General features: G+C 46.5%; 1 protein-coding gene across 2 annotated transcripts in view; it reads right to left on the bottom strand.

Moving 5' to 3' along the window:
* Positions 1–15,453, bottom strand: part of LOC144101940 (RNA polymerase II subunit A C-terminal domain phosphatase-like) — a 72,721-nt gene that overhangs the window by 26,759 nt on the left and 30,509 nt on the right. For both annotated transcript variants that reach the window (XM_077635178.1, XM_077635179.1), the window contains exon 7: positions 6,216–7,208. In XM_077635178.1, the coding sequence (XP_077491304.1) occupies positions 6,216–7,208 (993 nt within the window). The remainder of the gene's footprint in view (positions 1–6,215; positions 7,209–15,453) is intronic.

The raw sequence follows: 15,453 nt of genomic DNA, 5'->3' as shown, positions 1-15,453 counted from the left end.
AGAAAAATGAGAACGAAATGAAAAAGGTTAAAGCGGGCATGGAAACTCGCGACAATAGCGTACAGCGGCAGAAGAGTCAGCTAGAGCGATCCGGAGGCCAACAGATGGAGTTAGGAAGCGAACGGTTGGGGTTGGGGCGAATGGTCGGGGACTCGAATGTAGCGAGGGTTGAGGGAGGCGTTCTGACGGCAGTGAAGGCAGACAGGCAAGTGCAGGTGGAGGCTCAGTCAGGGAAGTGCATGGTGGATGCAATGGCCAGAGCCCGGGAGGTGGTGGTGGGCAGCATGGATGGCGAACACCATGTCGTCATCCATGCTGGTCTCAATGATGTACTGCAGGGGAGGAGCCAGAATCTTGAGACGCAGTTGGAGGTGGGGATGCGTAGGCTTAGAGAGGCCTCTGAGAGTGTGCATGTGACCATATGCACAATCCCAGAGGTCCAGAGGCAGGCTCGCGAAATGGAAAGGAGGGTCGTTGAGGCTAATCGGGTAATTAGGCTATTGAGTCGACGACTAAGATACGAGGTGATGGAGGTCAACAGGGAAGTGTACGAGGTTAGGCCCCACACTTTTGCACAGGATGGCATCCACTACGGTGGTGCCACTGGCAAGAAGGTGGGTAGTAGGATAGGTCGCCAGGCAACAGCTTTTTTGGGGGGACCCAGAGCTCTGAAGGAACCAGTGTAGAGAAGGAAGAATTAAGATCAAAGGGACAATGGAACCATAGGGGAAGAAAGAGACGCAAGCGCCAGGGTCAAGTTAATTCAGATATAGGTTTCATTAACATGCAAGGTGGCAGAAATAGACTGAAATGGGAGGAAATAGAAGAACAGTTAAGACAGGAGGAATTAATGGTATATGGTTTAGTGGAAACACATCTTAGAGACATGGAGCAACCACCCTGTAACCCAGACTACGCATGGGAATATTGCAATAGAACAGAGGGCAGCAGAAAGGGAGGTGGAATTGGGGCATTCATTCATAAAAGTATGAATTTTCAAAGGGTTAGACTGGGATGCAGGGAACATTTATGGCTAAAAGGAACAGTGGCAGGCAAGCAAACACTCCTTGGCTTTGTATACCTGTGGACAGGGGTTAATGCCAAAGAGGAAAACAGGAAAATGTTAGAATGTATTGCAAGCGACATTGATGTGCTAGGAGGACAGGGCGAGATAATTATATTAGGCGACATGAATGCACACATAGAAGACCTGGATGGGTACACGGATTCGACAGGAAGCATGCTGCAGGACATGTGTGACAGGCATGATTTAGTTGTATGCAACAGCACCGAGAAGTGTGAAGGGCTCATAACATGGGAGGCGGGGAGTCTGCACTCGACGATAGATTATGCACTAATGTCACAGAGGATGTATAATAGATTAGGGGTAATGAGCATAGATGAAGATGGTTCCAGAAGTCTAGGTAGTGACCACAAGCGTATCAAGTTGAGCTTCAGAAGAAAAAGCAATGTAGGACTGAAGCAAGATGAACAATCAGGGGGAAATTTTTACTCAGAAAAGCAATTGGAAGCAGCAGCCAAACAAATCGAGAAAGTAATTTTTGAGGGTAGTGAAACAGAATGGACTTATACCAAATTAACTCGATTACTGGAGCTAGAGCTAGCTAAGGTGCGAGTAAAGCTAAAAGGGAAAAGATGCAAACCCAAGAGTTGGTGGGATGAGGAGGTAAAGAGGGCAATAGAAAAGCGCAAGGAAGCGTCCAGGGAACACAGATATTCCAAGAAGAGGGGGGAACCAAAACCCGAAGTAGACAGAAAATGGGATACCTTCATAAAGTGTAGAAGGGACGCATCCTATTTGATTAATGAGAAAATTAGAAGAAAGGGTCCCCAATGGATGTCAAAAGTAAATAAAAAGGATAGAAAAGCAGCCCAAAAATTCTGGAAACATCTAAATGCAATGAGTAATAAAACTAGGCTAGAACAAAGGTTTACTGTTACAGATGAGGGTATTCGACTAGAAGGGGATGAAGCAATAAAACACATAGGAACAAGGATGACGGAAAAATTTTCAGCAAATCACGTGGTACATAATTTATCGAAGGAGGATAGACCAGTTACAGCAATAGCTTCACTTGAGCAAGGAGAGTGGGAAAGGGCAGAGAAGAAGGTTCCTAGTGGCACACCAACAGGACCAGATGGTATCCCGATTATGTTGATAAAGAAGTTAGGACCAAAATCCAAGCAAACATTAATACAGGTAGTGAACAAAATGATAGTGGATGAGAAAGTCCACGATGAATGGCGATTAAGTAGAATGAACATGATACATAAGGGAAAGGGGGACAAAGCAGACGTAAGTAACTATCGCCCCATAACAGTGACATCTGTGGTTTACAGGGTGGTGATGCAAATTATAAAGGACAGACTGCAGGCTTGGGTGGAGAATGAGGGGGTGTTAGGGGAACTACAGAATGGGTTCCGGAAACAAAGGAGGTTGGAGGACAATCTATTATCATTGACACAGTGTATAGAAATTGCGGAAAAGGAACATAGGCCCTTATGGCTAGCATTTCTGGATATTAGGGGAGCCTATGACAACGTTACTCAGGAGCATTTGTGGGACATACTGGGCACATTGGATGTGGAAAATGGAGTAATTAATATTTTAAAAGATATATATATATAGAGGTAACAGAGTGCTCATAAAATGGGAAAAAAATGTATCAGGGCCTGTAGAGATACAGCGGGAGGCTTAGACAAGGATGTCCTCTGTCCCCTTTGTTGTTCATGTTGTACCTGCAAGGGTTGGAGACCAAGCTAGAGGGGAGCGGACTAGGCTTCAACCTACCTTTTTTCAAGCAAGGGGAATTGATTAAACAGACATTACCGGGACTAATATATGCGGACGATATAGTGATAATGGCTGACAACAAGGAAGACCTGCAGAAGTTGTTAGACATATGCAGTACAGAGGGAGATAGATTAGGCTTCAAGTATAGTAAGGAAAAATCTACAGTCATGATATTTAATGAAGAGGGCGGCGAGCATAGAATACAGGAGTTTGTGCTAAATGTAGTGAATGAGTACAAGTATCTTGGGGTGTGGATAAATAACAGTGTTGAGTATCTGACAGAGCATGAAAAATATGTAATGAATAAAGCTAGCAGGAATGCAGCTGTCATGAAAAATAGGGCACTGTGGAATTACAATAGGTATGAGGTGGTAAGAGGGATCTGGAAAGGGGTGATGGTCCCTAGCCTGACCTTCGGTAATGCGGTGCTGTGTATGAGGCCAGATGTTCAAGCAAGGCTGGAAATTAGGCAACGGGGAGTAGGGAGGTTAGCTTTGGGAGCACATGGCAATACACCAAATCAGGGGGTACAGGGTGATATGGGATGGGCGTCTTTCGAGAGCAGAGAGGCTAGCAGTAAGATAGCATTTGAGGAGCGATTGAGAAAAATGGGAGAAAAGCAGTGGGCTAGGAAAGTTTTCAGATACCTGTATATAAGGAATGTTGACACGAAATGGAGAAAGCGAACTAGAAAATTGACAAGCAAATATCTGGACAGCAGTGGGGGGGGGGGGGGGGGGGGGGGCAAATCAGCAATTATCGGTTAAGAAAAAGGTTAAAGAAACAGAGAGAGCTCTGAGGAAAACAGGGATGCTGACCAAATCAGCACTGGCAACATACAGGTTCTTAAGCAGGAAATTGCCAAAGAAAATATCTATGATAATTGTAGGGGAAGCTCTTTGTTGTTTGAGGCCAGGACGGGAGTTTTGCGGACTAAGACATATAGAGTCAGGTACCACGAGATAGACACGTTGTGCGTTGCGTGCGGAGAGGAGGAGGAAACGGCTGAACACTTGACATTTTTCTGCAAAGGGCTTCACCCTACAGTGGAAAGCAGCGGGGCTGATTTGTCCAAGGCATTGAGGTTTAAGGACAGTGAAGGGAAAGTAGATTTTAAGCGGGTAGTAGTGACCAAGCTAAGTCTATCTGACTGGTGGCTAAAATCAAGAAAAGAGTAAAATTTAATAAGTCATGGCTAGGTGGCTTGAGTCACCGCCCGATTTAAAGGGTTCAGCCGTATCTATCCATCCATCCATCCATCGGTGACGCAGAACACAGGAACAGGCGCCTGAGAGCTGCGCTTTAAAATAGCCCGGCCGCACCATTCCAGTTTCTATAGTTCGAGCTTATCTTACCTCTACTCACCTATGGGGCAGAAACGTGGAGGCTAATGAAAAGGGTTTAGCTCAAAGTTAAGGACAACGCAGCAAGCCATGGAAAGAAAAATGCTAGGTGTAACATTAAGGGACCAGAAGCCGGCAGAGTGGGTGAGGGAACAAACTCGATTTAATAACATCTTAGTCGAAATCAAGAGGAAGAAATGGGCTTGGGCAGGGCATGTAATGTGAGGGCAAGATAACCGCTGGTCCTTAAGGGTAATGGACTGGATTCCAAGAGAAGGCAAGCTTAGCAGGGGGCGGCAGAAAGTTAGGCAGACGGATGAGATTAGGAAGTTTGTGGGGATACGATGGGCGCAGCTGGCACAGGACAGGGTTAATTGCAGAGACATGGGAGAGGCCTTTGCCCTGCAGTGGGTGTAGTCAGGCTGATGATGATGGTGTTCGAGCTTTGCACCAGCCCGCAGCCAGAGCAGCAACAGGTTACACATCAGCGCCAGCCAGCTGAGCACAGCCGAGGGCTGTTCTGGGCCCTCATTGAAGCACCGGTAGCCTTCTCCATTTTTTTTTTATTTGAAAGCATTTAGGTTGTCATCTAAGCAAAAATTTCCAGCTTTTCTGTCACGAAATTCCCTGGCTGGTTGAGAGGGTCGCGATTTCATCAACGACCACCAGTGGACCAATCATAGGGCACTACCAAATTTGAAAATCTGAGAACGCCCAAAATTCACAAGTTGGCCCACCCTCAAAATCCACAGGACCCCAAAATTATTGGTAGTAAACCTACTCCAGAAAACTGACAAGTTGAGTTAGTGGGTTGGATGGGTTATTCCTATAACTAACTAGAAATTTATTCCAAAAAGGCAATGAATCATGCACGCCATATAAGGACAATGAAACCGGTTCCAGCAGGAGTTTCGGCAGTAAAATCGCAAAAACATTAGAGACTAATTGGAGACACCATAGCAGGCAACCTAAATGCAATTTCATCTTCTTCTTGAAGCATGTGGTTAAGAAGCTTTTTATCTCACCACACCAGTGACGATGCACTCCTATCGCATCTGTTCGCATACCACAGTCCTTTCATTGTGTACTCACCACGCACTGTTCGCAATCAGAGCAGTGGAGCGTGCTAGCATGCGACAATGATGCCAGTAAGGAAGCTGCACTACTACAATGTCAAACTGTTTAGGAGGCCACAGCGGCCATTACCGTTTTGGAGTACTGCTGCTTTGACATTATCGATAGTGTGCGCGATGCACACCATTTGAAGGAGCTGAAAAAAAATCACAGACGCATAGTTTTCGCCTCTGATGCACACGATCGTGGCACAGGTTTTCGCCACATATATTTACCATGATGTAAACGGTTTTTCAGGGTTATTTTTGGGGAGGCCATTCAACAATTCAAACATTCGGATAATTTGAACGTTTTACTTCCTGTCCTCTGACGTACGCATTGGTGAGCTTCTACTGCAGACGAGTTCATAAAAAGGCAGGAATACTGATAAGAAAGCTTTTTTAATGCTGTTCAGCTCTAAGAACCATGTGAAAATGCTCAACAAGTATGCAACACCAAACCACAGGCTTCTTCCTCACATCTGGTATGACTGCACCTATCAAGTGGTACATCCCAAAGGTGATATATCAAAAATAATTTCGTTTTACAAGACGAGCATGTGAAGAGGCACAGAAGGGGGCACATAAAAAAATGCTGGAGTATTTTTACCTCAATGCATGATAACAACACATGCAAACAAAACTTGCACACCCTAATTTGCCTTTTTCACAGGATGTGGCGCCTTCTGGGAGTGGGCGAAAATTAATCTGCTGCACAGCACTGGTTGAAAGCCAGCGCACATGAGCGCCACATGCGCAATCCACAAGACGTCATCTGCGCATGTGAGGCGACAGGTGTGTGTGCTCACGGCTGTCACAGTCTCTCACCAGTGCCTGTCACCAATAAGAACTGCACATGCGCAGTACAAGTCTGCTTTCAACCAGTGCAGCGCGAGAAAGGCGAACTATTCTTTGAACAGACCTACAGGGGCCAGCAGCACCCACCTGGTTTGTAGGGACCACTCCAGAGAACACGAGGTGGGCTTCTTTGAGAACCTTGCGCCGCACATAAGGGACAATGTGCTTAAGATCAGGAATGCCGCTCCCATCCTCAGAGCCCATCTGGTCGTAGATGGCAAAGTAAGCAGTGTGGATGGTGCGCAAGATCTCCTCCAGGTACAGCAGGTAGTCATCCTCGTCCTCTGCTTCCTTTGACCTCTTCTCATCATGTCCTTCATCCTCTTCTTCGCTGCTCACAGTCAAGTCGTCAAGCACTCTAGATGGAACACCACTTCTTCCTTGCATTGCGTCCTTGTCTGCATCTTTGGCCCTACCTTGGTCTACACTTGTCGCTTTCTCCATATCTACATCCTTGTCTTTACCCTCATCTGCATTCTTCGCTGCATCTCCACTTGTGTCCTTATCTGCACCTTCATCTGTGTTCTCTCCACCAACCTTGGCTGCACTCTTGCCTGAGTCAGTCGTCGCATCCTTGTCTGCATCCTCATGCCTGTCCTCAGTTGTTGTGTCCTTTTCTGTGTCTCCAATTGCATCCTGATCTTCCACCTCGGCTTCTTTCTTGTCTCTGTCAGTGGTAGTATCCTTGTCTTTGCTCTCATCTGAATTCTTTGCAGCGTCCTTTTTTACGCCTTCACTCCTATCCTTAGCTACAATCTTATCTGCATTCCTGTGGCTATCAGTGGCTGTGTCCATATCCCTGTTGTACTCATTTGCACTCTTTGCTGTGTCCTCTTCTGTGTCTCCATCCTTATCTGCGACCTCGGAAGCTTCCTTCTTGTCTGTGGTTGCATCCTTCTCTACTACTCCCTCAGCTACACCCTTGTCTAAATCCCTGTCCATGTCTGCCACCACGGCAGCACGTGTTCCGGTGTCGTTGGCCGTGCTAATCTTGGCATCCCCAGCAGCAGCAGTGTCTCGCTCCTGGACTGTACGATTGGCTTTCCCAACTCTCGCCTCCCGACACTCTCCGGTTTCTTCCTGAAAACACAGAGACTGAACCTCAAGCAGTTGCTACTGCTCACGCCACATGTCCCACCAACAACCCGTGGAGAGACCAACAGCAGTCGGAGAGTCATCGCCAAGCAACACAGCCTTTGCCTGTGTGTGTTACGCAACAGTATGCTCTACCCCCTCTCTCACTATGCCTTGCTTGTATGTGTGTGTCAATAAACAATGTCCTCCTCTAAAGCCCCTACTGAGCCTTGGTGACCTCACCCCAAGCCTGGCCACAGCCAGTCTCGAGGGGAGTGCGCGCTTTCCTTCTTACGGCCTGCGCAATGGGGTCTGTTTTTGCCTCCTGCCGCACCTCGGTGGGGTCGCCACTGCCCCACCGCTCCTAACCGCTCCAAAGGAGAACGTGCGCTCGCCCCCAGTTCGGCCCCCGTCAGTGCTAACCATCAAGCCTTTATATTTTGTCCCTTACGCTTTACGCAAAGACCATGTAGTCAGCCCCTTTGGCATAGGAGAAATCTGAAACAACGGATTAACGTTTGCACGCTCTCTCCTTGAGCCCCACTGTGTATGGTCGAAAGTATGCTTCGAGCACCGACGTCAACACGTTCTACCCTTATGTTTGGCTAAAAAGCAAGCGTTTCAGCGTCTGTAGTTCGTCTTCCGGCAGGTTCTTTATGAGTGTATAGAATGATATGTGGCATGTAATACTTTGATAGCAAGTTTCAAAGAGTAACGGATTCTGCAGAGCAAATATAGCTACTCAAATTTCAAGCGCAGCTGCTTTAAGTTTGCACAGCAGCGGCATGAGCAAGAATTCATAGTGCTACCCAGGAAAACGTGTCATGTCAATCGCGAAAGGAACGGTTATAGATGGAACCCAACCCTGGCTGCAGGACCAGAGCACGTTGCAAGCATGCGACGCCCAAGATTTATCTTGGAAAAGCATTTTGAAGTTTAAGCGACTAAGGCTATCATGCGCCAAGCTCAAGGTATAAGAAATTGTTTTCTGTATAATTTTACAAAGGTATAAAAAATATGGGGGTGTAGAATGCCTAAAAGGTAATACCCTTCTGCCTAGTATTGAGAGCAAAACAAGATATTAAAGGTTTCAAAGGAGGCTGGGTACCCTCATCAGCCGTCCTTGGCGGGGCAAGGACTGGAGGCCCCCAACCAATCAAGATAAAAACTTCAGCCCTTTTCTCAGAATGCAAAAGTGGCTGAGGTGCATCAGGCAAAGTACTGGGTCATGTTTTACATTTCTTTAAGAACACCAGCTTCTGTTAAAAATCTAAAAACACAGGACATGTCCACAATTGCATTTTCACCTAGAATCAGTGATGGATGAAAAGGGATGTGTTGGTTATAAAACGGAGAGAAGCATTTTTCCGTAGCTTTTCTAGTTTAGAACATGAAATTAAAATGTGACTGACTGTAAGTTCGTCTCCACATGCACAAACTGATTTGTCTTCTTTTGTTAGCAGGAAGTTGTGAGTAATGTGTGTGTGGCCTATACGGAGGCAACAGATAATGACTTCGTTGAAACGTTTCTGATGCACACATGACTTCCATTCACCGAGCACTGGTTTTATTAAGTGTAGCTTGTTATTTAATTCGCTGTCCCAAGAGGACTGCCAAATTTTCCTTGTCTTAAATTGTAGTAATTTCATGCAATCTTTATAGGGCACATTTGCATTCTTTATTAGCTTGCCACAAGCTTGAGCAGCACACAAATCTGCTCTTTCATTGCCCTTTATGTAGACATGACTTGGTACCCAACAGTCTAATGTTTTGTCCTTTTGCTATGGCTGTTGTAATGTTGTGTATGAGGTCCCCAAGCAGCGGAGTTATTGCATTTCTGGAATGAATGGCTGTAAGCACACTTAGCGAGTCTGTCTAAATAATACTTCTGGTGAGGTTCTCATTTACTATTTTTTCTACGGCTACACAGATAGCGTAACATTCCGCAGTGAAGATTGAAGCACACTGTGGAAGTCTTACTATTTTGTACCAATTCCCGTGTACCGCTGCACTTCCAACGCAAGCGTCTGTTTTGGAACCGTCTGTATAAAAGGCTGCGTAATTACTGTATTTTTCTTCAAGTGTGAGGAAATCTTGTATGATATGTTCTTGCGGGATTTGTTTTTTACGGAAGCCTGTAAGAGTGAGATCACAGATCTCCGGAAAGTTGTACCATGGCGGAAGTGGACCTCGTCTTCGAGAAATGCCTGGCAATATGTCTAGTACGCCAAGGTTCTGACATATGTCTTCGAAACGTAAGAGCAGTGGACGGGTAGCTTGCGGTTTATTGTTAAAGAGTACTATGGATGGGCACTCTGTAGCGATGGGGTAACAAATATGTTTGTGCAGTGAACGAATTTTTAGAATGTACGAGAATGTGAGCATGGCTCCTCTGTCTGTAAGTGACGGCTCGTTGGTTTCAACATAAAGACTACTTATAGGTGACGTCCTGTAAGCACCAGTTGAAAGGCGTAAACCTGAATTGTGCACTGGGTCGAGTTGTTTTAAATATGATGGTCTTGCCGAACCATATACTATACTGCCATAGTCTAAGCAGGATCGTACCACAGATCGGTAAATTTTTAGGAGGCTTGCCCTGTCAGAACCCCAGTGTTTATGTGAAAGGACTTTGAGTATATTCAGTGATCGGGAAGTTTTCTTCTTTAGTGCATTAATATGAGGCAGGAAAGTGAGTTTTTTGTCAAATGTTATACCTAAAAATTTGTGCTCATTTTTACGGGCAACTTGGTGTCGTTCAGATGTAGGGTCGGATCTGCCTGTAAACCTCGTTTTAATGAGAACAGAATTGCCACTGATTTTTGTGGGGAAAGCCGGAAACCATTTTTATCCGTCCATGCTGCTAGTTTATTTATTATAAATTGTATTTGTCTTTCACATGTCGATACATTGGAGGATGTGCAAGCTATTTGAAGGTCGCCTACATAGACCGAGTACATAACGGACATTGGGATTATTTTCGTAAGAAAGTTCATTTTCACAATGAAGAGAGTTGTGCTTAAAATGCAGCCCTGAGGTACTGCATTTTCCTGAATGAAATTTCTCGAAAGGGTTGTACCCAGGCGGACATGAAATGAACGATTAGATAAGAAGTCTTTTAGGCAGTTACACATTCTTCCTCGGATGCCAAGCTCGGCAAGGTCTTGAAGAATCCCGAACCGCCAGGCCGTCTCGTATGCCCTTTCTAAATCGAAAAATACAGCGAGACATTGTTGCTTATGAATGAAAGCTTCTCGAACAGTATTTTCAAGACGGACTAGGTGATCTGTTGTGCAGCATCCCTTTTTAAAACCACACTGACGGGCATTAAGAAGTTCACAGGATTCAAGAAAAAACGTTAATCTTATATTAAGGACGCTTTCAAAGGATTTTGAGAGGCAAATAGTAAGGGCTATGGGTCTGTAACTACTAGGGGAGGTTGGGGTTTTTTCAGGTTTAAGGAACGGTACAATAATAGCCTTTTTCCAGGCTTCGGGTATTTTCCCTGATACCCATACTTTGTTAAAGAATCTTAAAAGTGCCTCTACAGCAGGCTTGGAAAGATGGGCAAGCATTTCATAGTGTATTTGTCGGGTCCTGGAGCAGTTTTCTTACCGGCAGACAGTACAGTGTTGATTTCTTGGAGTGTAATAAGAGTATTATATTTTTCATTAGTACCTCCACTTGTTGGGAGCCTTCGTTTTTCGGCTCTATTTCTGTATTTAAGAAATGACTGCATATAGTGTGCTGAACCGGAAACTACAGCGAAGTGCTCCCCCAGTATGTCTGCCTGTTCCTCTAAACTCGTTTGCGTGCAGGGTGTTGTGAGAAGAGGAATTGTGAAAGGTGAGTAGCGGCCATTTAATTTTAGAACTTGCTCCCACATTTTTTTTGATGTGGTTGAGCTGTTTATAGAAAAGACATAAGTTTGCCATGATGTTTTCTCGGCCTGGCGTCAGATGCGCCTCGCATGTGCTCTCGCCTTTTTGAAAAAAATAAGGTTCTCATGAGTTGGGTATCTGTGAAAGACTCCACAGGCTTTATTCTGTAGTTTTTTTGCCTCCTTGCATTCTCGTGTGAACCAAATTTCGTGGTTTTGGCGCACCACTCCTGTGGATTTAGGAATTGATACATGTGCAGCAGAAAGAATGCATGTTGAGAACATTTCATTTATCTCATCTATGCTGTGGTTTTATAAAATTATATGCTGTAAACTTGCTTTTTCTTGAAACAATGCCCAATCAGCTAAATGTAGTTTCTAACGCTGCGGTTTTGTTGGAATAATAGCTGGCGAGGATGACAGACCTATCAAAACAGGGAGATGAGCGCTTCCATATGGATTGTCTAAAACACTCCAGTTAAAATCGCTAAAAACAGACGGTGAACTAAAAGACAAATCTAAAACACTCATTCTTCCTGAGGATGGGGAACAGTATGTGGGTTTACCTGAGTTCAGCAAACAGACATTAGTGGATAGAATAAAATCCTCGATGAGCTGCCCTCTAGCGTCCGTTTTCTCGCTTCCCCAAAAACGAGAATGTGCGTTAAAGTCGCCAACTACCAGGTATGGCTCTGGTAGCTGCTTTAAAAGACCCTCTAAGTCAAGGAGTGTTAATTTCAGCTGTGGCTCAATATATACAGAGCACACTGTAATCGTTTTATGTGCAAGCAGAGTGGCTGTTACTGCCTCAAGTCTTGTTTTTAGTTTAAAGGGACGCTGAGGAGAAATTGAAGTTGGCTTGTATCGATACAATACCAGATCCTGATCACAAAAACGCCGCTCTTACTGAAAACATAGCTCTTGTAAGGTCGAAAATAGTAAGAACCAAAATACAGGTATCGCCGCCACAGGCCAAACTCGGAGTACAAGCGTGGTGACGTCGTAGGACAAGTGACGCCACCTTGGAGGAATTGTCCTTCCCACATGGGTCGCGAATCTCTGAGGCTGACAAAGGAAGGTTGCGCGGCTCAATATTGAAGTAAATTTTCTTTTAAAACCGATAGTGCACTTTTATCGCACAAAGAAGGCGGACAAAAGGCAACCTGAATGTTGGAAGCAAAAAAAACCGATGCTTGGCAGCGCCACAGGCGGCCAGGAGAGTTTCGATTTGTTAGGCGCTTCGCGTCGATGAGCTTTGCGTGCCCCGTGGTTTTGTTTTTGACGCGCCTCGATTTACAAGCATCGAACAGCAGAGCGACATCACGTCGGCCAAAGCGAGACCCTCTATACTCCAACTGCGCTTGATCGCCGACGCGTTCGGCGGCTTCGGCGCACTCTGACCGCACTGGCGGGGAGACTTGGAGCATGTCTCTATTTCGCGCTGAGTGCGCCAGCCGCCGCCGGCCCGGCCAGACTGAATCGGCTCCGCGGCGAGGTGCGTGTTGTGACGTAATTCAATAACTTCGGCAGTTGGGCAGAGCTGTTCTTTTCGAGCTCTCGGCTAATTTGATCCATTCACGGTACACATCTGAAGGTACATTCAAGTGGGCAAGAGAGCCCGATCCAGTGGACCCGTTGGATCTAGCGGAAGCCGTTGAAGCGTCGTGCGTCGGCTTTAGTTTCAAGGCGCCCACTTTAAACGCGACCGCCCTTGAGCACCTATCCGTTTTTTGTGGCAATAAAATAAATAACGACCCTTGCAACTGTGGGAGACCTCGACGCCTCCTGCTGCACCGTGCAACCGCGCTGTTCAAGGAATCACAATGCGTTGGCCCCAAAGCCCCGGCCAGCCTCCGATTGGTGCAACGCGCCGACCTTGTCCTGGCGCCTCGCGACTCCCTGCACTGGGGTTATGATATTTAGTTTGCAACGGCTGCTTACTGAGGAAGGGGGAAACGACCTGTCGGTGCCTAACCTAACCGCGCTCCCTCAAAAGCATCGCACGCTCTGTGGGGCTGAGGTCGCTGAAATGCAGGCCGGAAATTTTGCGAGAACTACATCGTCGGGTTCGGGAACAGGATCCATCGCAACGCTGGCAAGACGGCGGTGCAAACGTAAACAGAGCGACGGTAGCGACCCCCGATAGATGCCTTCAACGTGCGGCGGCGGTAGCTTTCATTTCGGCAGCTGCTAGACCGCACCGCTAGCAGCCAGAAATCACGGAGTCTCCGTTTATGTCACGTTTCCCGTCACTCCGTCGTGTGACGTCATAAGAATTCTCCGTGTCGTCATAAGAGTTCTCGAGTTTGAATCGGAGCGGCGGGAAAAACTTTTTCAACTTCGAATCCAAATTTCTTTGAAATAAATGCATCTTTCGCTCCCGGACAAGAGCGGCAACAAAGCCATGAAATGCCGAACTATCAGATGTTGCTAACAAAAAAATTTGATAGGGTTCTCCTCAGTGTCCCTTTAAGCTCACTAGCCGGGACACCGTTTTTGACTATAATTGCCACACCTCCTGACAGCCTGCTCGCCTGTTCTCGGTCGCGGCGAAAAACAGCATAATTCTTAAGAAAATTATTGTTTTGAGGCCCTAAATTTGTCTCTTGTAGACATAACGCAACAGGAGCGTGTGCTCCTAGGATATCTTTTATGTCACTGTAGTTATTCATAAGTCCTCTACAGTTCCATTGCATTATGAAAGCCATCTTAATTTTGTTTTCCTATGTAGTTAAAACTAGATTAAGTTATTTGTGGCCCTTTGATTCGGGGCCTGTCTTTTTTTGACCGATCCAGAGAGCTCTGCCGACCACCCGACGTGGATGGCACGGGGCTGCCCTGGGTCGTGTCCATCGCCTCTGCAGAGGCGGTGGACGACCGTACGGAGGGCACGTGGACATTAGAGTTGGACCTCGACCTGTGGGAGGAGGTCTTGGGGGCCACGGACACGGGGGTCTGCGAGGCCTCTTTTTGGGTTGGCGGGGTAGTGTTACCTACTCCACCTGGGGGCGCGGATGGCCCCACCACAGGCTCACTGCGAGTGGCCTGGGCAGGTGCCGAAGCCTGTTGTGGTGCGCCGCGCCCACGCACCACATCAGCAAAGTTTGTTTTGGCTGTGAAGGAGAATGTGCTTGTTCATGTGCACCGCCTTCTTGCTTCTTTGAACGAAATGTTTTCAGTAGTTTTGAGTGTGATAATTGCTTTTTCTTTCTTCCAGGACGGACACGCCCTGGAGTATGCAGCATGGTCTCCCTCACAGTTTGCACAGCGTGGGGCGCCGTCGCAGTCATCAGAAGAGTGATCTTTTGAAGCACATTTTGCGCAAGTTTTACGACCGCGGCAACTCCCTGAGCCGTGGCCGAACCTTTGACAGTTAAAGCATCGTCAAGGGTTAGGAATGTAGGGTCTCAGATTTATTTTTAGATAACCCACTTCAATTGAGTCTGGGACCCAGAGTACTGTGTGCAAATGTCAAGGCTATGTGCTTTGTTGGTATTTCTTTGCCTTCTTTTCTTATTTTTATTCTGTGGACATCAACAACGTTTTGTTCAGCAAGCCCTTCTTTGATTTCTTGTTCAGTGAGGTGCAGAAAATTATTCTCTGAAATTACACCCCGGACTGTATTGAGGGATCGGTGGGCAGATATGGATACAGGGATGCCACCCATGGACACAATGTTGGAAAGTTTTGAGTGTTGGATGCTATCTCGGAGTTCCAGTAAGAGATCTCCACTGGCCATTTTTGTAACCTTGTAGCCAAAGCCCAAGGCACCCGTCAAACATTTTTCTACAATGAATGGGGAGATTATTCTAGGAGATTTGTCACTTTGCTCACTATTAATCTCATGAAACTTAGGAAAACTTTGTTTCTTTTTTTGTCATGAAATTTTGAGTTACCTCGGTCCACCCTCTCTTGTGAGGGCGATCAGTTGCTGAGAGAAGGTTTGCCATACGATAAGTGTATTTTTCGGCTACGGTGCCAGCCACCCACCATGAAGCCCAACTTGGGGACGGGACAGGAACTTGCAAACAAGTCCTACCCTCGCCAGCTGTACACCCCAACTATAACCCAATATGACGCAACTCAGGGTGGTTGGCCACACAAGGTTAACCCTCGCCGCCAGGAAAAAAGGAAGAAACTAGAAGTGAGTAGGAGACAGGAGAGTTGTGAGAAACGGGTAGGAAAGTGAAAGATAGAGGGGAGGATAGGAAAAGGCGACTGCCAATTTCTCCCGGTCGGGTCAGGCCGGAGGTGCCGTCTATAGAAAGCTGGGGCCAAAGTGGTGTGTTGCCTCCGCCGAGGGGCCTAAAAGGTCCAAATGCTCAGCATCGGCTCAACCACCAGGATCCCCTTTTCCCCGGACACGGCGATGCC

Source organism: Amblyomma americanum, chromosome 8 (genome assembly GCF_052857255.1).
Source record: "Amblyomma americanum isolate KBUSLIRL-KWMA chromosome 8, ASM5285725v1, whole genome shotgun sequence".
Taxonomy (NCBI): domain Eukaryota; kingdom Metazoa; phylum Arthropoda; class Arachnida; order Ixodida; family Ixodidae; genus Amblyomma; species Amblyomma americanum.
This window is presented reverse-complemented; position numbering and strand designations above follow the sequence as displayed.